General features: G+C 46.0%; 1 protein-coding gene and 1 long non-coding RNA gene across 3 annotated transcripts; one reads left to right on the forward strand and one right to left on the reverse strand.

Moving 5' to 3' along the window:
- The first annotated feature begins 101 nt into the window (after positions 1–101).
- Positions 102–7,865, forward strand: PLEKHF1 (pleckstrin homology and FYVE domain containing 1). Its single transcript, XM_064519613.1, has 2 exons — positions 102–212; positions 5,529–7,865. Exon 2 carries the CDS (start codon positions 5,541–5,543, stop codon positions 6,360–6,362), a length of 822 nt encoding a protein of 273 aa, XP_064375683.1. The 5' UTR covers positions 102–212; positions 5,529–5,540; the 3' UTR covers positions 6,363–7,865.
- LOC112984396 (uncharacterized) lies at positions 7,473–19,684 on the reverse strand. Of its 2 annotated transcripts, XR_010391436.1 has the most exons (3): positions 19,151–19,684; positions 16,270–16,362; positions 7,473–9,110 (listed from the first exon to the last, which is right to left on the reverse strand). It is a non-coding gene; the product is annotated as an uncharacterized LOC112984396 (long non-coding RNA). The 2 variants fall into 2 exon arrangements; XR_003259483.2 differs by lacking the exon at positions 7,473–9,110 and having other exon boundaries at positions 16,096–16,362.
- Positions 19,685–20,360: the final 676 nt, after the last annotated feature.

Genomic DNA, 20,360 nt, shown 5'->3' on the forward strand with positions numbered 1-20,360 from the left:
AGCGGCTCCGCTGCCTGCCCCGCGCCGCCTGCCCCGCTCTGCGATTGGCTGCCGCCCCGGGGAGGGGGCGTGGCGCGCTGAGGCTGCGCGGCGCCGATTGGCTGGGCGAGCGAGGGGGCGGGCGGCGGCGGCGCCTCGGCCCGCGGGACGGCGGCGGCGCGGGGAGCGGTGCCCGGCGCGGGGCAGGACGCGGCGGACGCCTTCCCGCCCAGGTAGCGGCGGCGCTCGGCGGCGGTCACGCGGGGGGGACCGGGGCGCGGGGGGGGGGGCTGTCTCCCGGGCCGGGCGGCGGCGGCGGCGGCGGCGGCGGCGCGGGGCGGGGCGGGGCGGCTGCCCGGGGGCAGGAGTGGGCGCGCGGAGTCAGCACGGGCGCGGGTCACGTCCCCGCTCGGGAGAGGGACTGGCGCGGGGCGGGCAGGCCGGTTCCCTCCGCCGCGCTGCCGGGCTCGGGACCCGCCGGGAGTCCGGCGCGGCCCGCGGGGCCCGGGGAAGGCAGCGCTGGGCGGCCGCGCTCGGCAGCTCCAGCCCCGCTTCAAACCAGCAAGCGGAGAAGCTGCGTTCCCCGCCGCGAGCGTCACACGGGAACGCGTTACCTCCGCCCGGGCCTCTCCCTGGCGCCCCGGGATCGCGGGCCGGGTTGCGGGCGCGCACGTTTGCCCGTGCCCTGTGCCCCTCCGGGGACGGGCGTCGCGCTCCTCCGGGCGTGCTGGGCGCGGGCTCGGTGCCGTGCCCCAAGCAGCGCTGGGCGCAGGATCACTGCTCGCTGCAGCACCTTGCTGTTTCTGAACGACCTAAAAGTTGGTTAAACTAATTAGATTAAGGTTGGAAGGGATCCTTAAGTCGTCTAGTTTGACATGTGACAGAGACAAAAGAAATGAATCCTGTTGCTCTGTTTAAGAGGACTACCTCACATCTGGCCACATGTATCCTTTAAGAGGCACGCGCTCTTTCAGACGTTGATGCCGAAGGCAGTTCTTTCCGTGGGGATTATTCACGCTTACGGCAAAACTGCACACGTTATTTCTCATCAGCGCCCCTCTAAGCGGTGTCCTGACCAAAGAGGGTTTGTTAGAGCCCTTTAGCCTCGAGCACGAATGCCAGAGTCTCTCACGGAGGTCTGTGGAAGCGATCGGCCGCCAGGCTCACCGGGATGAGTGGCGGAGGGGAGGACGCGCTCTGCACTTGGCATCGCTGCTCGAGGACGTGTGCGTGGACAGAGCTGGGCAGGGGCAGGGGATGAGGCTGCTACTTGATTTTTGGGTTCTCCTTCCCTCCCCACGAGGCTGTTTGGACGCCTCTGGGCCTGGGTGGTACATGCAAGAGCTGCAGCTGGGCTTGGACTACCAGCTGCTGTTGGGTGGTGTTGGTCTGAGCTCCGCTAAAGCCCCTTCTCAGCTCCCACCTCGCTCTGCTGAGCGGCGTGCCGGAGGTCCTGGACGTGCCCAGCGGCAGTGGCAAGCAGCTCAGTAGCTCTGTTAGCCCGTTTCCCACGGGGGCTGGTGGCGTTTCTCCATCTAGGGCCCAGCGTGACAGTCCTTCCCGAAATGCCGGTGTACTGAACCAGGGTCCCCATGAGCGTGGCAGGAAGGGGCTGCCTGGGCCCTGCTCTCTCTCTGGCCCCCGTGGCTCAGTGGTTACAGCAGCTCATGAAGGAGGGAGATGCAAGTTCAGATCCCCTCAGGCAGGAAAAAGGAGTGGAGCAGTGCTTACCGCTGCGTGCCACGGGCACTGAATGCGTAAATAAATAGCGAATGCCTCCTGCTTACCGTGCTGTGTGAGAAAGAGCTTATGCCAGCCCCAAGTCCAGAAGAAACTTCACAGCTGAGTGAACAGCAAGAGGGTGCAAGTCCTGGAGAGGGATGAGGCTCAGGGCGTTTTCTGCTGGCTGACTTGAGCAGTCAGATCCCCTCTCCATACCCTGATCTTTATGGACCATCCCTTGCATTAGATATGCAAGGAATACCAAGACTGACAATTCAGTTTGACAGCAAGGACTGAAAAATTGGGTGCAGCAACCCACAAGGATCTTCACCTAAGCTATCCGCCTTAGATGCATACGGACTTGAAAAACATACCACAGACTCACTGACCCAGGAGCTTAAGCTGAAATGCTCTGCCTGTCATGCATCAACGTAGCTGTTTATAATCACAAGTTCACAAGTGCTCATTGTTAAAAGATGTAACTTACTGCTGGAGTTCAGTGCAGAAGAAATTGGATATTTTTTCCCTTTGAATATCAGTCATAGTCACTGAGCTATGTATTCGCAGCATAATAATTGATTGCATGCAAGAACCATCATGACAAAATAAAACAACTTTTCTATGCCATGCCAAAAACTCCTATGAAAAGTAGAATGCTAGTAAAGCACATCCTCCTGCCCTCATTTAGCACATCTTTTTTTGTCTTTTTTCCCCAGTGTCAGAAGCTCAGGGCTATATTAAGAGTTTATTATTTGGTGGTTATAGATAGTTGATATGTCTGAAATGAAGCTTAAACCAATTCCCCCAAACGTAAAAGGGCAACACCATTAAAAACTTCTGTCACAAGCATCATATGTGCCTATATGTGTATTACTTAGGTAGTAAACATCACAGTCCTTCTGACCTGGCAGAACAAACTTGGACAAACAGACAAAAATATTACCAAAATGAAGGAAATACAGTGGACTTTAAATCTCGATTGCACTCGTGTTTGAAAATGAGCCAGCTTACATTTGCTGGCTTTTTGCGAGCACAGTCTTTATCTCTGAAAAAACTTTTTCATTACCATTAGGAGCTGGTACATGGAGATGTCTAAAAATAGAGTTGTCTCATGTACCACACTGACTTGGGAGAGTGGACTATACTTCTAAAATACAGGGAATAAATATAAAAGATGCAGTCTTATGTAAAAAGCTGGGGCTTCATAATCCAGAAGCATTAGTAATTGAGAAGTGAGCCACAGCAGTATATAAGGATTCCTACAGGATTTATTTTACATACTGCTCCTTCTCTTCTGTAGACTGTTAACCACTGCATATACTGAACCTTTTTTAAATCATTTCATTCCCCATAAGTCCTACAGAGCCTTCAGAGTCCTTACCACTTTACAGATGGGTAACATGGCAGGGGGAGAGGAGAAATCACAGTGGGGGTCAGGAACAGAACTCAGAAGAGAACCCAGAAGTCAAATTTTATTTACTGAGACTGGAGAGAGCAGGATTAACTGCTTGGTTTTTCCCATTTGGTGTTGCTGCTGCCAAAAATTGTTTACAGTATTTTGTTGCATTTGCTGCCTTTCCACACCAAACTTTCCAACCTGTAATTTCTGTTTTTCTTTTTCCTTTATTCCTTTGTGTGCTCCTCGGTCTCTTTCACTCAAAAGCCCCTCATCCAAGCTTTTGTTTGTAAGAAACCTGAGGAGAACACATCCCAGGGTAGGTAAGACTCTCGCTATTCAAAGTCAGGGAGTTTGGTGTTCAGCTGTGGACTGTATTTTGCCCTGACTGTTTGTTTGTACTTCAACTTCTTTATGGCCCAATTTTGTGCAATTAAGAGGGAGAAAAAATGTGCTGCATTGTGCAACACAAAACAGATTTGAATTTAGATCCTGTAGCAGAGCTGCTCCCTCAGTACATGGATCCAATCAGTCTGGCAAATCACTGAGGGGGATGGAGTCTCTCTCCTCTCCTGACAGTAAATCCCTTCATATAGCTTCTGAATACGTGTATTGAAATGGAAGGTTCTTTAGGGCATTACTTCAGCCACTACTCATCTAATCACGCCCTTCCACATCTGGCGGCCGTATGCCCCTTGGAGGAGTGCTCTTGATGACCACCTCGTGACTACGGACTGTTGACTCAGCACTGATCTCAGGAGAGGGGGGCATGGGCTCGTTCTTGCATTCAGCATGCCAAAGCCTGCCTCTTTCTTTCCCTCCGTTTGTTCTTCAGAAAGCAGAAAGAAGTTTTCAGAAGCAGTTTCCTACTCTAGAGCTGCTTATTTCTCTGACTTCCTCTGAAGGTAGTTTCTTACACTGCTACTGTCTCTCTGATGCTTTTTGTTGTAAATATCTACATTGTAGTTAATTTTAAGTTGCACTTCATATTGAAGAACATACATGAGTGAATATGCTCAGCCCTGTTCAACTCCATCAAATCTATCTGGTGCTTCAAGACCCTGAAGAAATACATCCTTACAGAAGGAAGTCAAAGGCCCCTGGGTCATCCCTCTGATTTGAGGGAGACCATGGTTTTTTCCTTTTAGTGATTTGTCAGCTCATATTCACCTTATCATGTCGGTACCAGAGATGATCCCCAAACTCCTGAAAGGTAGTTCTTGGACCAATGGTCACAGAGTGGACGGCGCTCGCAGAGGCGATGCTCGCGTTCTGGCAGACTCCGAACAAGCCCCTGTGCTGCTGAAGGTGCTGTCCCCATGGATTAACAAGAAATCCCGAAGATGTGCAGCTACAGAAGCCAGCTTTTCAGAAGCACTGGCCACACAACACTCTTCCCGGTGAAAGCTCTTTCTGCAGACTAGGTCAGTTCATTCAGGTTCCCTCCCGGGACTAAACCAGAGCTTAACTTTCTGCAGACTGTAGGGAAATTGAGAACATCCTGACCAGCTCCAAAGAAGAATATTCAGGGGACTCAGAAAATGGCTCAGGCAAGAGATAAAACAGCGCACAGCAACCTTGAACAGCTACTCTGTGGTTTCCCTTCTAGCAGTCTGAAGGGGTGCTTTGGGGTGAAGGACAAGACAAGAATGTAAATCATCTTTATCCTAAAGACACAGGACTCAGCATATTATCCTCTTTCTCTTCCTTTTCCCATCTGGGTTCCAACACTCCACAGCTGTAAAGGTTCAGTACAAAAAGGATTGGAAAAACTGTGGACAGGGGCTCTGTATTAGTGATTCTATGAAAAGCTAATAGAAACTAGGGCTGCACACATTCCTGTGATCTCTGAGCTACCTCGTGATCTCAGAACTACCTCGCTTTAAGAGGAAATGACTCACTTTCTCGTGGACGTAACGCCTGTATGGTCTCGGGGCAATACCATTAAACACAGAAGAAATTAGGGGCAAAGAAGAAAAAATGAACTTGCTTCCCTTCGTACAAACTAGGGATAGCAAAACATTTGCTTTTGCTTCAGAGTATCTGTATGTTTAAAAAAAATCCCAGCTACTATGAGAATGATGGTGCGGAGGTGTAGGGAAGGAAGAACGTGCTTTCTTCTACTTCCCCTTCAGCGGAGGTCAGAGTATTTTCAGAATGATGTGTCTTTTAACTGGAAGCACCAGTGGCCCAAGCATAACTGGGGTAACGGAGGCAGGTCTTGGCTTCTACAGGTTTGTTCACGTGGATGGTGCTTTTTCTTCCCCTCGTCATTCCCCAAGTAATTTTTCAAAGTAAAGACTGATGAGATTAATCATAATCTCAGTTTAGAGTAGAAACTTTTCACCTGGGCGTAAGTTTGCTACCTGGTCTCCTGCTGGTACAATTGTTTGGCGCAGCATCACCACTTCCTTTATTTTCCTCTCTTCAGAGCGAGTTGGAGATGGTGGACCATCTTGCAAACACTGAGATCAACAGCCAGCGAATTGCTGCCGTGGAAAACTGCTTTGGAGCGTCTGGGCAGCCCTTAGCTGTGCCAGGAAGGGTCCTTTTAGGGGAAGGGATTTTAACCAAAGAATGCCGCAAGAAACCCAAGCCTCGCATATTCTTCCTTTTCAACGACATCCTCGTGTATGGGAGCATAGTGATCAACAAAAGGAAGTATAATTCCCAGCACATCATTCCCCTTGAAGACGTCACTTTGGAGACGCTGCCAGACACCTTGCAGATGAAGAACCGCTGGATGATTAAAACCTCAAAGAAGTCCTTCGTGGTTTCTGCAGCCTCCCTCACAGAGCGGAAAGAGTGGATCAGCCATCTGGAGGAGTGCATCAGACACCTGCTGACAAAGACAGGCAGGCAGCCCTCTACTGAGCACGCTGCCCCTTGGATCCCGGACAAGGCAACAGACATCTGCATGCGCTGCACCCAGACCAAGTTCTCCACGCTCACGCGAAGGCACCACTGCCGCAAGTGTGGCTTTGTCGTGTGCGGAGACTGCTCCAGGCAGAGGTTTTTGATGCCGCGGCTGTCCCCCAAGCCCCTGAGGGTCTGCAACCTGTGCTACAGACAGCTGCTGGCAGAAAAGAAGAAGGAAGCGGAGGCTGATCTCAGGCAGCCAGAGCAGTTCCACGCTGCCATGCCAGGCTACGAACCTTCTAGTGGCGACGACAGTGACAAATCTGATGACGACAAAGTGGACCAGTGGCCAGCAGACACAGAGTTTTATACCTCAGAAGTATCTTGGTCATCTTTCCATAGCTGACCTTGGGAGTAAGTGGCATTTGAAAACTGGGAAGCCAACTTCTGGCCTCCAATGCATGTCCTTCTTGATACCTTCTCTGGAGGCCATGCCTAGGAAGGTGGATATTGGCCTCTGTTTGTGCTGTCTATTTGGGGGACAGGGGTGGGAGGTTGCCCCGAGTAATTCTGAGCATTTGTGTCACATTACACAAGCAGGGAGAAAAACAGCTTAGTGAAGAGCGCAGACTAAGGTAGAGGAGACCTGCAGATCAATGCTGGTCCAAGTGAGTTCACCCTTTTGTGCCTTAGTTTTTGTGTCTGCAAAAATGAAGCAATACTAACTTCTTTTCTTAAATGTTTTGAGATCCACAATTGGAAGGAAAAGGAGCAGGAAATCATTCATTTAAATATGTTTGTCTGCTAGGGATGAGTTCATCTTTCTGAGGCTAGAGGACCTCCAGATGGGGCACTGCAGAAACCTGGTGCTTTAGCTGCCTGTGGTCTGTTTTCTCTGTGGAGAACAGAGAACACCCAGGGCTGGCATTTTCCATAAGCATTAAATCTACTTTAAAAGATTCTCATTGAAAGTGTGCAAGCCCAGCTGGACAGCTTCTCATCTCTGTATGGCTGGACAGGAGCAGCGTTAGCAAAGCACTAGAGCATTCAGCTCTCACATGGAAAGAAGTCATTTTGGTGATATCAGGCAAGCAGGGAGGGAGGCGGAGAGGAGAAGAGGGTGGGTAAGGTTTTATAAAGAGGAATGAGGTAAGGAAGAAGCTTCCTGAAGTTGACTCAACTAAGTGCCAAGCCTCAGATCTCTAAATAGGTGGATTCACCAGATTACCAAAGGCTTGATTAACTCAAGTCTATCAGGTAAAAGAGTAGCCCAGGGAGGAGTTGCTAAAAGTCTTGACAGAAGATCCAGAAAATGCCCTAAATTAGGATATTGTGAGGTGCAGCATTTCAATGTCCGCTTGCCTCCTGAGCAAGACCCCAGGGAAGTGGATGCTTACTTGTGTGCTCATCTCATTTGGATCAGTCTCACCGAGTTAAAAGTTAAAATCCTGAATGTGTTCTCAGGACCAAAGCCCAAGACTTTATAGTTAACTTAATTTGAACTGTTAAGTTCATGTCAGGTTAGAAATAAACTGTTTTTATTCAAATATTCTATCCTAATATAGCATGGGAGTAAATATACTGAAAGTTAGACAACAGCAATTGTATTGCAGCAGACATTTCTACAACAAAATCTCAGTTATTTCTTAGTATATTTTTGTATTATGTATTTTATATTCTGGAAAAGGAACATGGCTGAGAGTATGCTTCCAATGTTACAGGCTATTTCCCTACCATTATCTGGTCCAAATACTGCATTGTAGGCCAAATGGCCAGACTTAGGTTTTTTAAATTTATGTTCAACATAATCATTGTTACTTTCTTGTAAACTGCCACTGTCCAATGAATTTGTATTATCTGACTGTGAATAAAGATATGCCCAACAGAAAGAAGCCAGGAAAACACAACAGTCAAGTGTGTTGTTTTTTAACGAGTCTTAAGAAACAGGACACATGCTTTGATTTAAGCATGGCCAGCCCAGCATGAATTCTAATTCTTCAGCAACTCCTCAGTCATGGGATGAATATTCTGGTTTTCTTTTTACTATTTTAAGGTAAGTGTGAGTGAAAAATTGCTACATCTGATGCTTCCTTTCTGTTTATCCCATTCTTTCATCTGACCAAGTTTTCCAAGTCTTTTGCAATCCTCTGCAGTAGTTTATGTTAATTGAAATGGTATTTTTCCAGTGGGGATGTAGCTGAGAGTGGGTCAACAAACTTCACAACCTAAACAGATGTTCTGTTTTTTAAAGTAATAAGTCCACAGAGTTCTGTTTTTTCCATCCCTCTTCAAGTTTAGTTCATAATTCTGAGCAGCAGTGATTGTTTTTATAATGCCTCCCACCCACCAGAAGGGTGTATATGCTATGCAAACAGAAAATGACCTTAAAAATAAACAGCCATCAGAACAGTTCACAAGCCAAAAATAGCACAGTTGTTGAATCAACTTCCATAACTTAAGTTCCAGTTCTGTACTCCTTAGTCAGGCAAAACTCCCTAGTTCCTTCCCAGTAATTGGTTCAGAAATATATTCCAGTTTTCAATCTACTTCATAGTCCTCTTAGTGATCAGCTTTTCTTAATCTTATATATATAAAGGTCTTACTGTTAACAGGTCCCAAAAGAGCTATGAACTGTTCTCATCCACTAATGAGAGGCAGTCACAGCTTTAAAAAATGCCTTGTTATAGAGCAAGACCTTTTCTTAGTCAGAGAACCAGGAAAAAAACAAACACCTTCTGTGCATGTGCTAGTTCATAGCCTTTCCTGAAATGCAGAGATCTTCCAGCAACTCTTACTTCCCCATTTCTTACAGAGTAGGTATGGAGAAGAGTCAAGGGTAGAACAGCTGTGACACTCTTGAGTAAAATAGTTAGCATCACAAACACTGGCATTTTGAGTATCAGTCTGATCATAGTGTTTTGGAGGTAGGGTGCACGTTCGTACTTGCATTTCCATAGACTTCTTACAGACATACTGGCTTCATGTACATGAAGATCCTTTCTCACAACATTTTCCATCATTGCTAGGCAGTGGATCGGTGTTACGCTCAGTTACGCAGTAGTGCAGGCAGAGTGCCTCAGTATCATTCAGCAGCTGCCGCTGAGACCCTTGGCTGTTGTGCAGTGATGACCAGGCATACCTGGAGAGGCTGGCGCTGGAAGAGATTTCAGAAGACATTTCACATGGAAGGCCCAAGTAACCTGTGACTTCTAAATTGTTAATATGTATGGTAAGAGGAGTCTGCCTAGGAAAAGATGATGAAATTTAAACAAAGCCTCTCTTTTTTTTCTTCCCCTTTTTAGTTTTCTTAGCCAAGCTTGGGAGCTCAGTACTGGGATTAGAGCCTGGGGCTCCTGGCTCGTAGCCTGCTGAACATGTGGGTTTTACATTACTGTTTGTGCTGTTATAGTCCATTTTGGAGTTTTCCAGCCTGATTCTATTCCATTTTCAGTGCATTAATAGGGCATTTCCTTGTTTAGGGCATTTTTTGTTTTTGTTTGGTTTTTTTGTTTGTTTTTTAGCTAAATAAATCTGTTACTAGAGATTGGTTAAAGTCTGCAAACCCACGTGACTAGGAAGAGGAGTAGTCTGAGTGCTCACTCTGAGAAGGAATGTATGCTGGGGATTTTGCAGAGTTGTATCCTCTTCCTAAAAGACTCCCTAACATGGTGCATGGAGAGCAGTTGCCAGAAGGGGTTTCTTGCTCAGCCTCCTGACGGAAGGGGTGAGGCTGTGATCAGCACAGCGCTGTACAGCCACCCCTCCTGCACACCCGCCCGGGCGCTCGCCTGAGCCCATGATGAGCTGGCTCAGGAAATCACACTGGCTGAAAACTTTTTGCTTCTCTGAGCTGGCCCAGCCAGGGCACTTGGACAAGCACCACTGATGATGCAAACGAAGGGATAATAATGCACAGCTAGAGGAAAGCAAGCAGCCCTGACTTAGACCGATTTAAACGTGCAGCTTCTGCATCAGGAAAGCAGTGAATGGCAAAAAGTTATAGATCTGCAGCCTGGAGGGCTGTCTAGCGGGGAAAGGCAGCAGAATAAGAACGTACTATGAAGATCTTTCATTTCAGTAAATCCTGGAACAACATAGCAGAGAAATGGACAAGTAGAGACTGAAGGACTAGTTGGAATCTAGCTACTTTTAGAAAAATACAAGAATTCTTTGCCCCTCAGCAAAAACATTGCTTTTCAGCTGGGCACACAACAGCCAAAGGACTGTCCCCATAGCTGTCAGGAGCAAGAAGAAAGTTAATGCATTGAAGGAGACAGACAAAACTTCAATTTTAACATGAGACCTGCTGAAATTGCTGGGGATTCTCCAGCAAAATGACAGGTAAACAGAGTTAAAGGCCATGCAATGATGAAATCCACATCAGCTCTCCATAGTCAATAGGATGATAAGGAAAATGCTGTTAGTGGGGCAGCCAATCATAAAAGCAGAATGAAATGTAACTGGGAGATTTGATTTGTGAGTAAGTGAAAAGAAAAGGTCAAAGAGCTGCAATGAAAACTGTGTGCTCAACCTTCTCCGGGGCAAAGCCAAGCAACACCACAAAGTCAAGAGTATAGTGCTGACTCAGCACAGTTCACACGTGTGTGAGGGCAGTAATGTGAGCCAGCTTCACAGTCAAATTCTTGCTCCAAGTTATTTAAACACTTAGTTTCTATCCAAGCAGGAGTTCTGGCTCTGCCACAGCCCATGGCCTCTTCCAACTCTCTGCTATTGCAAGGCTGTTTTTCATTTTCTTCATCTTGGGATTTTTGGTTAACAGAAGGAACTGATGAGCACAGAAGGCCCCAACTACTGCTGAGCTTTAAAGAGATATGTCTCAAACTAAAAATACAGGCTTCTATTTTCTGACTTTTTCTGCTCTAAGCCTTAGATTTTTAAGAGAGGGGTTAAGGGAAAGAGGAAGTTAAACTACATTTACTGTCACTTCCATGGAAGACAGAAGATTGCAAAAGATCTCCAAGAAATGCTTGCCCAAACAACCAAGACCTGAGCACTGGGGATGCTCTCCACAGCCTCAGGGCCGAGCAGCAGTGATTGGGAAGAATCCCCTGTCGGCTCAGAGCAAGCTCCTCAGCTTGTGCTGAGTGTAGTTTTCTAACGTGGATGGCTGGGATGAGCTTTCCCAACCGGAGCAGCAGCCAAGAATGCTGTTTAAAGGAAATTGGCTAGTTTTCTCTTCATGTCACATTTAGATACCAGAAAAGTCACTGTCAGCAGGTTGGTTTCACGCATCTCAGTGCTGGTGAACAAGCCCCTCGAGTAAACACCGCTTTGGCACACCCATCGTGAAACTGCGCAAAGTCTCCTTGGCACACGACCGAGTCCCAGAGGAGTGCCAGACCTCAACTTCGTACGCGCCTCCCTCCACTGCTGCATGGTGGAGAGGAAGCTCAGCCAGGCCGGGCTGCCATCAGGAGCCAGTACAGAGCGGAGGGCAGAGGGAATAAGGTAGCAGTGGGAAATGTGTTGTGTCCATGACAAGGCAGGAGACGTTCCCACGGAGGCAGGTGCTGCGGTGCTCTTCCCCACGCAGTCCAGCCCACTCCTAACACAAGTGGGAGGGCACGTGATTCTCCAGGTGCCAGCAGCAAGAGCCCCACAGGTCACCACTCTAATCTTAGTTAATCCTTTCCACCCACAGTGAAGGCTGCGCTGGCCTGGTTTTACTGAATCCCTGTGAAATGGGTTATACAGAGACCTCCAGCAAGTTCCTGTTTCCACATCATGGGGTAAAGCACTGAGCGTGCAACAAAGAGCCAGGTCTGGTTTTTGCTGTGTGTCACATGCAGGGGAAATCACAGTGCAGCACACGTGTGTGGGAAAGAGCCCTTCCTATCTGAGCACCTCCTCGTAAAACCCCGAAACAGAAAGAGCAGTCAGTGCTCAGTTCCGGGGACAGCAACCAAAGGAGAAGAGGCATGCAGGGAAACAGTATCTAATACTGAGTAACACTGAGAAACTCCCTTTGAAGTTGGCATTTGGTTTTCTTTCCAGTCAGACCCAGAAACGGAAATAAATCATAAGCAGGTTTTCCGTAAGCCTCTTGGACAACGGTTCACAGCCAATAGCAAGTTACACAAAATCTCTCCTGTTTCTTATAATAGGAAGGGTTGAGAAAAAGGAGAGGACCTAAATATAAGATTTGGTTCTTACAAAGCACTCTCACGTAGTGCCTTCCCTTGCACAGTCCAGCCACACTCGTGCACAGACATCTGCTGCACAGCAGTGATGCTCTGGCACTGGTTTCCACACCGCAGCAAGGGAGCCCTGCACAGCTGGCTGAGGACTTGCCTGGTGGAGCGGGGACGCAGCAATGCTCTTTTCAGCTTTGTCTAGCCTTTTTTTTTTTTTTTTTTTTTTTTTGATTAAAGAACACTTGGTTCCTATTTCATGAGAAGCCTTAGAAAAACAGGATTTGAGAAGGAAAAAACATTAACTCAAGGCCAGCCAGGCCTCTTTTCCTCTAACAGAGAACAACAAGAAATAAAAAGTCACTTTTCTTTTTTAAATCAAAAAAATATATATATATACAGGGTAAAAACAGACGCCTTGGTGGTTTCATATATGAAAAATCTTCCAGAGATATCAGAGGAAAAAGTGTGACACTGAGGCCTTTCAGAGTGTGTTTTTTTCCTCCTCCCATCCAAAGCCACCAGAAGGAATCTTCTCCCATAACACATCCCCAAATAACCATTAGCCTGTGTGACTGCATTCACGCAGCACAGCAGAGACCCAGATTCACGAGATACTTGATCTATTCTGACATGAATTCATCTCTCAGATGAATGCCCTAATTGCTATGGGATGGGTGTATCTTCCAATTATGAAAATAGATCATTCAGGCATCAAAGAAAACACTGAAATAATCATCAAATATATCCTATCTCACAGTAAGTGAATTTTTGACCAAATCAGGTTCCTCCAGCTATCCAAATAGCTTCAATTAGAGCACTATGCTGCTTCAAGGTGCTCAGTCACAGCAAGTGCTGAATGCTGTTCCAGGTCTGCCATTAGTATATATATGTACCAAATGAATAAAGCTGAACTTCCTGCCTGTCTGGTGGCAGTGCTCATTTATTGTTAGGAGAATCTGCACCAACTGCAGTCCCACAGGCCTTCAAAAAGAAGCTATTCATTGTCCATCCTGTATTTACATAGAGAAAAAACCCTTCTCAGACATTGTTCAGGACCAAAGCAACCGTAGGATAAATTAAAATGCAAGTATGTGCAATTGCACTGGAGATACCTGCTATTCAAGTCAATGGTAGACAGGTCTTTTTGGCTATGGATGACGTAGGTTAAACTAGCCCAGCTGCTTATCATCAGCTTTCTCCTTCCCTCGGACTGCTCCTTGAATCTACCAAAATGGCCCAGGTTAGTTTAACAACAGCTTTTTTTAAGCCATGATCATTTTGAGAGATCCCAACAAGGGATCAGCTAGCTACACATGGAGTTACGGACCTAAGTGGACAGCAGCAAGGGGGAGTGTGCATGCTGAGGGGGAACCTCTTCATGAGCTGCTGGACCAACGCATTAGTCCATGTGCCACTTCTGTTTCTACATGTTACCAGACCCGCAGAACCATCCCTGTGCTTCACGTCAGGAAAGCAGCACTTACAGAGAGACCCATTACAACTCTCCCCAAATACTGCGACAGCATTTAACAGCTTGAATGGGTCAGATACTATAGAGCAAGCTGGCAAACCCAAAGGGCAAACCAGAACAACCAGCACCCAGGTCACAACCACTTTGTTTCCATCAGAGCCTCTGTCTGGAGGAAGGCTTACTCAGCTGCAAGTTTCAGATAAACAAAACACTTTCTAGTTACTTCCAAACAAGGGACTTGAGCAAACCCATTTACTGACCAGCCTCTAGAAGCCAGGCAGCCGAGCAAGATTTCATTGTGTACAGCTTTCTTAGTCAAAAGGTCTTTTGTGTCTTCCTGTAAGATTTCTTACACCCTTTGCACCCCCCAACCCTGCTCCCTCAAGGTACCAGGAACAAGGACACCTATCCAGCCTCAGCAGCAGCACTGAAAGCCACCCCCAGCAGCAAGAGCAGAGAGGCAGAAAGCACTCACTGAGTCATCTTCACCCCCAGGACAGCCACCACAGCAGAGCTGCAGCAGGAGGAAGCTTCACAGGACTTGCAGGTGTGTTTCTTCTCTCAGAGGAGATGCTGTTTTTTCCTAGCTTGGCAGGATCCACCTGCTCCCTAACACAGCTGCCATTATTTAATCACAACAGTGGAGCAGAGGGAGGAGTGAAGCTGTGGTTTAACCCTGCCAGGGCCTCTGCAGCATAGCTCTCTGCTTTGATTCATGCAGGAGAGACACATTAGCCCCCAGACCTGAGCAGTGACAGGTCAGTGTCAATCATCCCGTTCCTGTGGCCGGGGGAGAACTTGGCCTGCCTGATGTCAGGCTGATGTTGCATTTGTTCATTCTACTAGTACCACATTCAACGTAAATACAACACTTGCAGACCAGAAGGCTGAGAAAACCCCTCAAATCTGTGCTGGGTCTCACCAGGCACATGGGACATCACACAATGCAGCTATCTGTTTGCAAGGAAGGAGCCTTAATGATGAGAGGTCCTATGAAATCCAACAGGTGAAGAGCTATGGTATTAATCAAGGGAGGACAACGCACAGAGACAGCCACGCTTCGCTATTTAAAGACTTCAGCAGTACCATTGGTGTTCCTATAACACAGCAGTTAGAGGTACATTAGAAAAGCACTACTGTTAAATCTACATCATGGATTTTCCCAACATTGTTATATCTGCACCACAGTGGAATAAAATTGGTTCAAAAGCTCATTAGAAATGCCAGATGCCAGCACTTAATGGTGTTCATAGCCCCAGTTTGTTTGGTTCAGATACCCCATGAAATCACACAGCTTTTTATCTCAGCTCCATACCTGCCCTCAGCTGCGGAGTCTGACACACCAGCTCATTTCTGTCTTGTTCCTTTGCAACAAGGACAGTGGCACAAAAGAGCAGTGAGAAATCTTCCAGCAAGCTCCCAGCCCGCAGAGCCTCCAGGAAGGTGCTGCCAGACTGCAGCGCACCCAGGGCGGCTGCTTTCCAGCTCTGAGTGTTTAGATGTGAGGCTGAGATTTCCGAAGTGGCACTTCCTAACCCTTGCTCTCCTGATATGTGTCAGAGCCACAGGGGCACAAGTTCACTGTATTTGACCACAGCAGGTTTATAGAGATTTGAGGCATATTCTCTAGGTGTACGTTACTTTCATAAAAATGGGGTCTGTGTTGCAGCTAGCCTCGGCCCCCAGGGCCAGTGCAGTATCTCATACGGTGCCCTGTTGCTCAAACACAGCCCTTCCCGAAGCTTCACGTTTGCAAGCACTTCAGTAATACGCTCACAGAGTATTTGCCATTTTAGCTGACAGTCTCTTTCTCTCCTTAGAGACATGCAGTAATCAGAGCCCAGCACATGACTGTCACAGAAGGAATTTGAAAGCACGTACTTATTTTAGTCATCACAAGTTAGAGAGACTCTGCTAACATAGCATTTCTCCTCCACACAGCTTTGCCCCCTTTTAGCGTCCTCACCACTCTTGAGTGGTGAATCTGGGCAATTTGTGAACTACGCAGGGAGCCCACAGGGATCGCATCCCCTCCCAGTTGGGGGGTGGGGGAAGAGCCCTGCACTGGAAGAGGAGCTAGCCGTTAAACACAGCATAAGCGATGCAGCTCCCGAGAGGCAAGTTTTCACAGGCAGTTCAAGAACCAGATGTGGTATTAATAGCTGTTCTGACCAAACCAGACTGATCCACTTCCAGTATAGTTCTGCCTCCCACCCTGCAGCACTTGAACTTTCTCCTCCCTGCCTGTCCTCTCCCACCCACTCCCCCGTGAGAGTTTGTCTGTCTCCTGTGTTTCAGAGGCCGAATTTTCCTGGAGTCAAACTCTCATAGCTATGGCCAGTGGAATGTATGCTGGAATGTGGAAAATTCCTAACTTCCTAAAGCACAGTGTATCTGGCCAAATGTGCCTCTTACAGCTGAACAAACCTTGCATGACAAATATGTCTGTCAGCTGAGAGTCTGCTACAGTTTCTGGAAGGAGAGCAAGAAAATAGATGGGTGAAGAAAAGGATGTTTTTCACACAAACTTTTAATTAGTTCTATGAGAACATTAAACATTCAAAAAGAAAATATGAAGAACTTTTACATGAGTATACGACCCATGTAATCTCTCTCTGTAAAGTAACTTTTCCTTCTGCAAAACAAAGCAATAGCATGATGGTATTTTAATGTAACCTCCACTGTACCTGCATGTGAGTCAAAAGAGCTTTGCTTCTTTAAAAATATTGTCTGACGATTTGGATTCAGGTGGCATGAAGACATCATGATAAAGGACTTTTCTGTTTGGAGCAAGCAATAAAGACCATTTTAATGTTTATGCTGATTCTGCAATCTAGTTAGAGAATAAGAAATAACTGCAATGGACTGACAGAAGATAGGTTTTCCTATGGTTTGCTTAATCACTTGTTTGTACACTGGAAAGTTTTCAGGGAGGAAGGTTCCATTCCTGAGAAGGGCTAACAGACACAAAGGCAAATGGGCAGGTCTTCCCCTGTTACAGGAAAAACTTTCCTTAAAATATGAAGTGTGCTGTACTGTTTTCAGAGTATGATTACTTTGGCAGCACATGTCATATTTTACTTGCAGTAGCACATATGCTGGCACGGCACTACAGAAATTATGTGTGCTCAGTACGTGTTTGGGATAAAGTATGAGAATAGCCTTAACAAATGAGAGCAAAAGTTCACCTGCCTGAAGATGGTTAGGGAAGATGTGCAAGAGGCAACTACAGAGTGATACTTCCTCAGTTTTAGTCTCTGAGCAGCCACTGCTTTGGGACTTCTTAAGCCAGTGGTTGCATCTGGATTAACATGTTTAATGATCCTTGCTGGCCCTCTCTGTCATTAATCTTCCTAATCGCTAATTGAACACATTTTTGTTTTGGCATCTAGAACATCCTGTGCCAATAAGCTCCACAATTCATTTTTACATTGTGTGAAAAAATACTTCCTTTACCTCAATCATTTCAATGGGTACACCCTGACTTTTATGTAATGTTATTGTTCTTCTTGTTCTTCTCTGTGCCATTCATAGCCTTTATTAAAGCTCTCCCCATTAGTGTCTTTTCCAGGTTGAAGTTTTATCTATTTGATCTCTCTCTGCAGAGATGCTCTCCCATACTATGTTATCCTTCTCTGTATCTTTCCTAGCTCTACACTACCCTCCCTGACTCAAAAAGGACTAATCAGACTGAATTGAGCAGACTGTGCACAGTATTCGAGATATAGCTGCAGCCTGGATTTACTCAGTGACACAACAAAGTTTACTGCCTTGTTCTTGTTTTCCTTCCTCACATGTCCTATTCGCCTTCTGAGCTGCTTATATTCTCAGAAATCTATCCACAATCACCTCAAGCTCTTCCCTCGGAGGAAATACGTCATTCAAAGCCTAGCTTTATGCCTGTACGATGAGGGTTATCTTCTTTCTATGGACATTTATCAATACTGAACATGACCTACCATTCTACTGACCAGTTGCTCAAGTTCATGTTAGCAGCTCATGTAGACATAAGATTGCAGACAGTGGAGTACTGGGGGCAAGTGACTTAGCTGTACTGAAAGGCTTTGAAATCCTGCAGTTAAAATAGAGCATATCCACTCCTTCTTGACATGTCAGCATAGCACATGCACAGAGTGCGACCTTTTCGTCCTTAGTGACTAGTAAACATAAAATACAGTAAGTACAATAAGGCACCAGCAGCACAGAAACTGGGGCTCTTCAGCTCCAGCACAGCCAGAGGGCCCAGGTTTAACCCCGGTTCTAGCAGCCCTGGGATTGTACCCTCTAGATAGGGTTAAAAGCTGGCGGAGGCTAAAGACGTGCCAAAGTTAACCAAAAGAAATGGGACAGCTTTGAAGTTGTCTCAGCTGTTGGGGTGTGGAAAATATAAACAGAAAGCAGTTGGTTAATTGATTTCCTCATTCTTATCTGAAGACACCATCCAATTTTGTTTTATTGCATAACAATATAATACAGTTAAAGTTATGCATAGTAGAAACACATACCTTCGTCACCTGCTCCTTGGCAGATTAATTAGTTAGTATCAGTACAGCACCTTGAAGATGTAAAGCGCTATGAGAGTGCTCCTTATTATCCTCATTGCTACTTATCATCAGTAGTGCAATGCAAAGGCTAATCTTCGCCCTTTACCCAAGGGGGATGTGCTGCAGCCATTGTCAACAGTCGAGTCCCATGGGGCCTGGACTGGGGACATGAAAGACTGAAAGAAAGATTAGGCTCAGCAGCAGCACAAGCTCCTGCAGAGTTAAACTTCAGAGAGGGAAGAAAGCCTCAAGTATGTAAACGACTGCCAGGCAATGAGAGACTGTTCACTGTGGTTATGGAACAAATATTTCTACATACAGATTCCTTGAGAGAATGGCCTGAAGCTTGGGAAAAAGCAAGCAAACGCCTTTTATGGAAACCGACCAAAACTGATCTGAGGGCCTGCTTCTCCATCACCCTTAGCATTTTATAACTGACTCTGTTCCTGCATAAGCAATTAATATAAATGCAGTTCAGTAAAAAAGTCTGCTCCATGAACTTAGCTGGTGGACAGGCGCAGAACAGGAAGCTGATTCCTACTGATACTTCAGCAAGTTTTTTCCTCCAGCACAGTATCTGCTAGACTGTTTTGCCCTGTCCCCTCCCTTCCTAAGTTGAAGCATTTGCTCTCATCCTCCATCTCTCCTGAGACAAAATAATATATTCTACTGTTGAGTTTTTTGTACCCTTCACTGCTCTAAAGGGAGCAAGTTTTTAACTTACAATTTTGGAAGATCTGGTTATGTAGGGCTTAAAATTAATCTGAAAGGGCAAGGCAGAAAAGTTAGATGGTCTCTTCTAACTTCTAATTTTTCCCTAAAAGAGTAGAACAGTTAAAGCTAAAGAGATTTCAATAAATGCAGATAGTAGTTAAAAGTCAAAGCCTTTTTCGTGCAGAAAACCTCCATTAGTATCAAATGGAACTGCCTGCCAGAGAGAGCAGAAATACATACCCTAGAGAGTAACTATTGGCACTGTTACCTGAATTGGAAATACATAGAGGTATAAGAAGAACTTGCTTACCTATAATTTTGTATCCCATTTTGCTTTTCCCCTTTGGTTCACACAGTTCAGCAAGAGCTACAGATCTCCTTTAGCTCCTAGGGAATGCTGATCTGTGGGGGAGCATGGTCACAGTTAAACACAAACCTTTCACCTGTGATAGCCCACAACAAAAGTCGCTTCCACAGTCTCTCTCGTGACTGACCTCTCTTTTCTGCAAGTGTTTGGGGGGCTGATTCTGACTCAGTTCTCTGATTCTCTGATTAACTTGTCACAACATCTTCTCAACACATCAGACTGTTCAATGAATTGCAGCAGGGCTGAGGTAAAAATATAAGCCCTTCAGTTCAGTCAGTTTTGACCTCAAATTACAAAGATTATTCATTCTATCTTAGTGACTGATACAGCAATAATAAACCTTTCATGCTGGCTTCAGACACATACAAAGGAATATTTGAGTGCTACACTCAAAAGCAGCATGTCAGAGTATGGGAAAGATTTCATTTCACCCTAAACCACTCCTGCCCACTAAGACTGAGCAAGAAATGAGGAATACAAAAATATTTGCATTGTTAGACATTCTTATACAAGGTCTAATTAGTTAAGGTCAAGCATCAGTGTGTATCTTTCAGTCCCCTGGAACAATGAAAGTAGCTAAGTTTCACAATCTAGCAGTTTCTTCCTCATCCTGATTGCTATGAACCTGTACTAACATTCATTACATTCTTCCTTCTTTGATGCTGATATCTTGACTGTAGGACTGGAGAGCGACTAGCTGCATAATAGTACTATTATATTTTTGTAACACACCATTTCCCATTGACAGATAAGTGAAAGGCATTCAAGAAAGAGACAGTGAGTTACTCAAGGTCACCCAGCAAACAAGCAGAGGAGCCAGCAAAATTTGCTTCAGAGTGCCAGGGAAATGGGCTTTCCACCAAGCCACACTGCTTTCTTTAGCAACAGCTGAAATGTTATCTTTGGTGAAAGATCAGCAGTGATACTAGATGAAAACCACACCAATTTGAAAGAATCACAAAGATAAAGAAGTTCAAACGCAATGTCTTTACCAAATGTTGAAAGCCATCATGTTCACATTTGCATATATCCTCCCTGCTGAACAGTCATCCGAAAAAACTGGAATGGCTTCATTTTTGCAGACTTCAGAATAATTTTATATATTTACCTCTTAGGCTCTTGTGGAATTCATAAATCATACTTAATGAGAAGT

The sequence above is a fragment of the Dromaius novaehollandiae genome, chromosome 13, assembly GCF_036370855.1.
Source record: "Dromaius novaehollandiae isolate bDroNov1 chromosome 13, bDroNov1.hap1, whole genome shotgun sequence".
Classification (NCBI taxonomy): Eukaryota; Metazoa; Chordata; class Aves; order Casuariiformes; family Dromaiidae; genus Dromaius; species Dromaius novaehollandiae.

Coding starts and splice junctions, on each gene's coding strand:
- PLEKHF1 (XM_064519613.1), top strand. CDS start 5,541: ATGGTGGACCATCTTGCAAACACTGAGATCAACAGCCAGCGAATTGCT.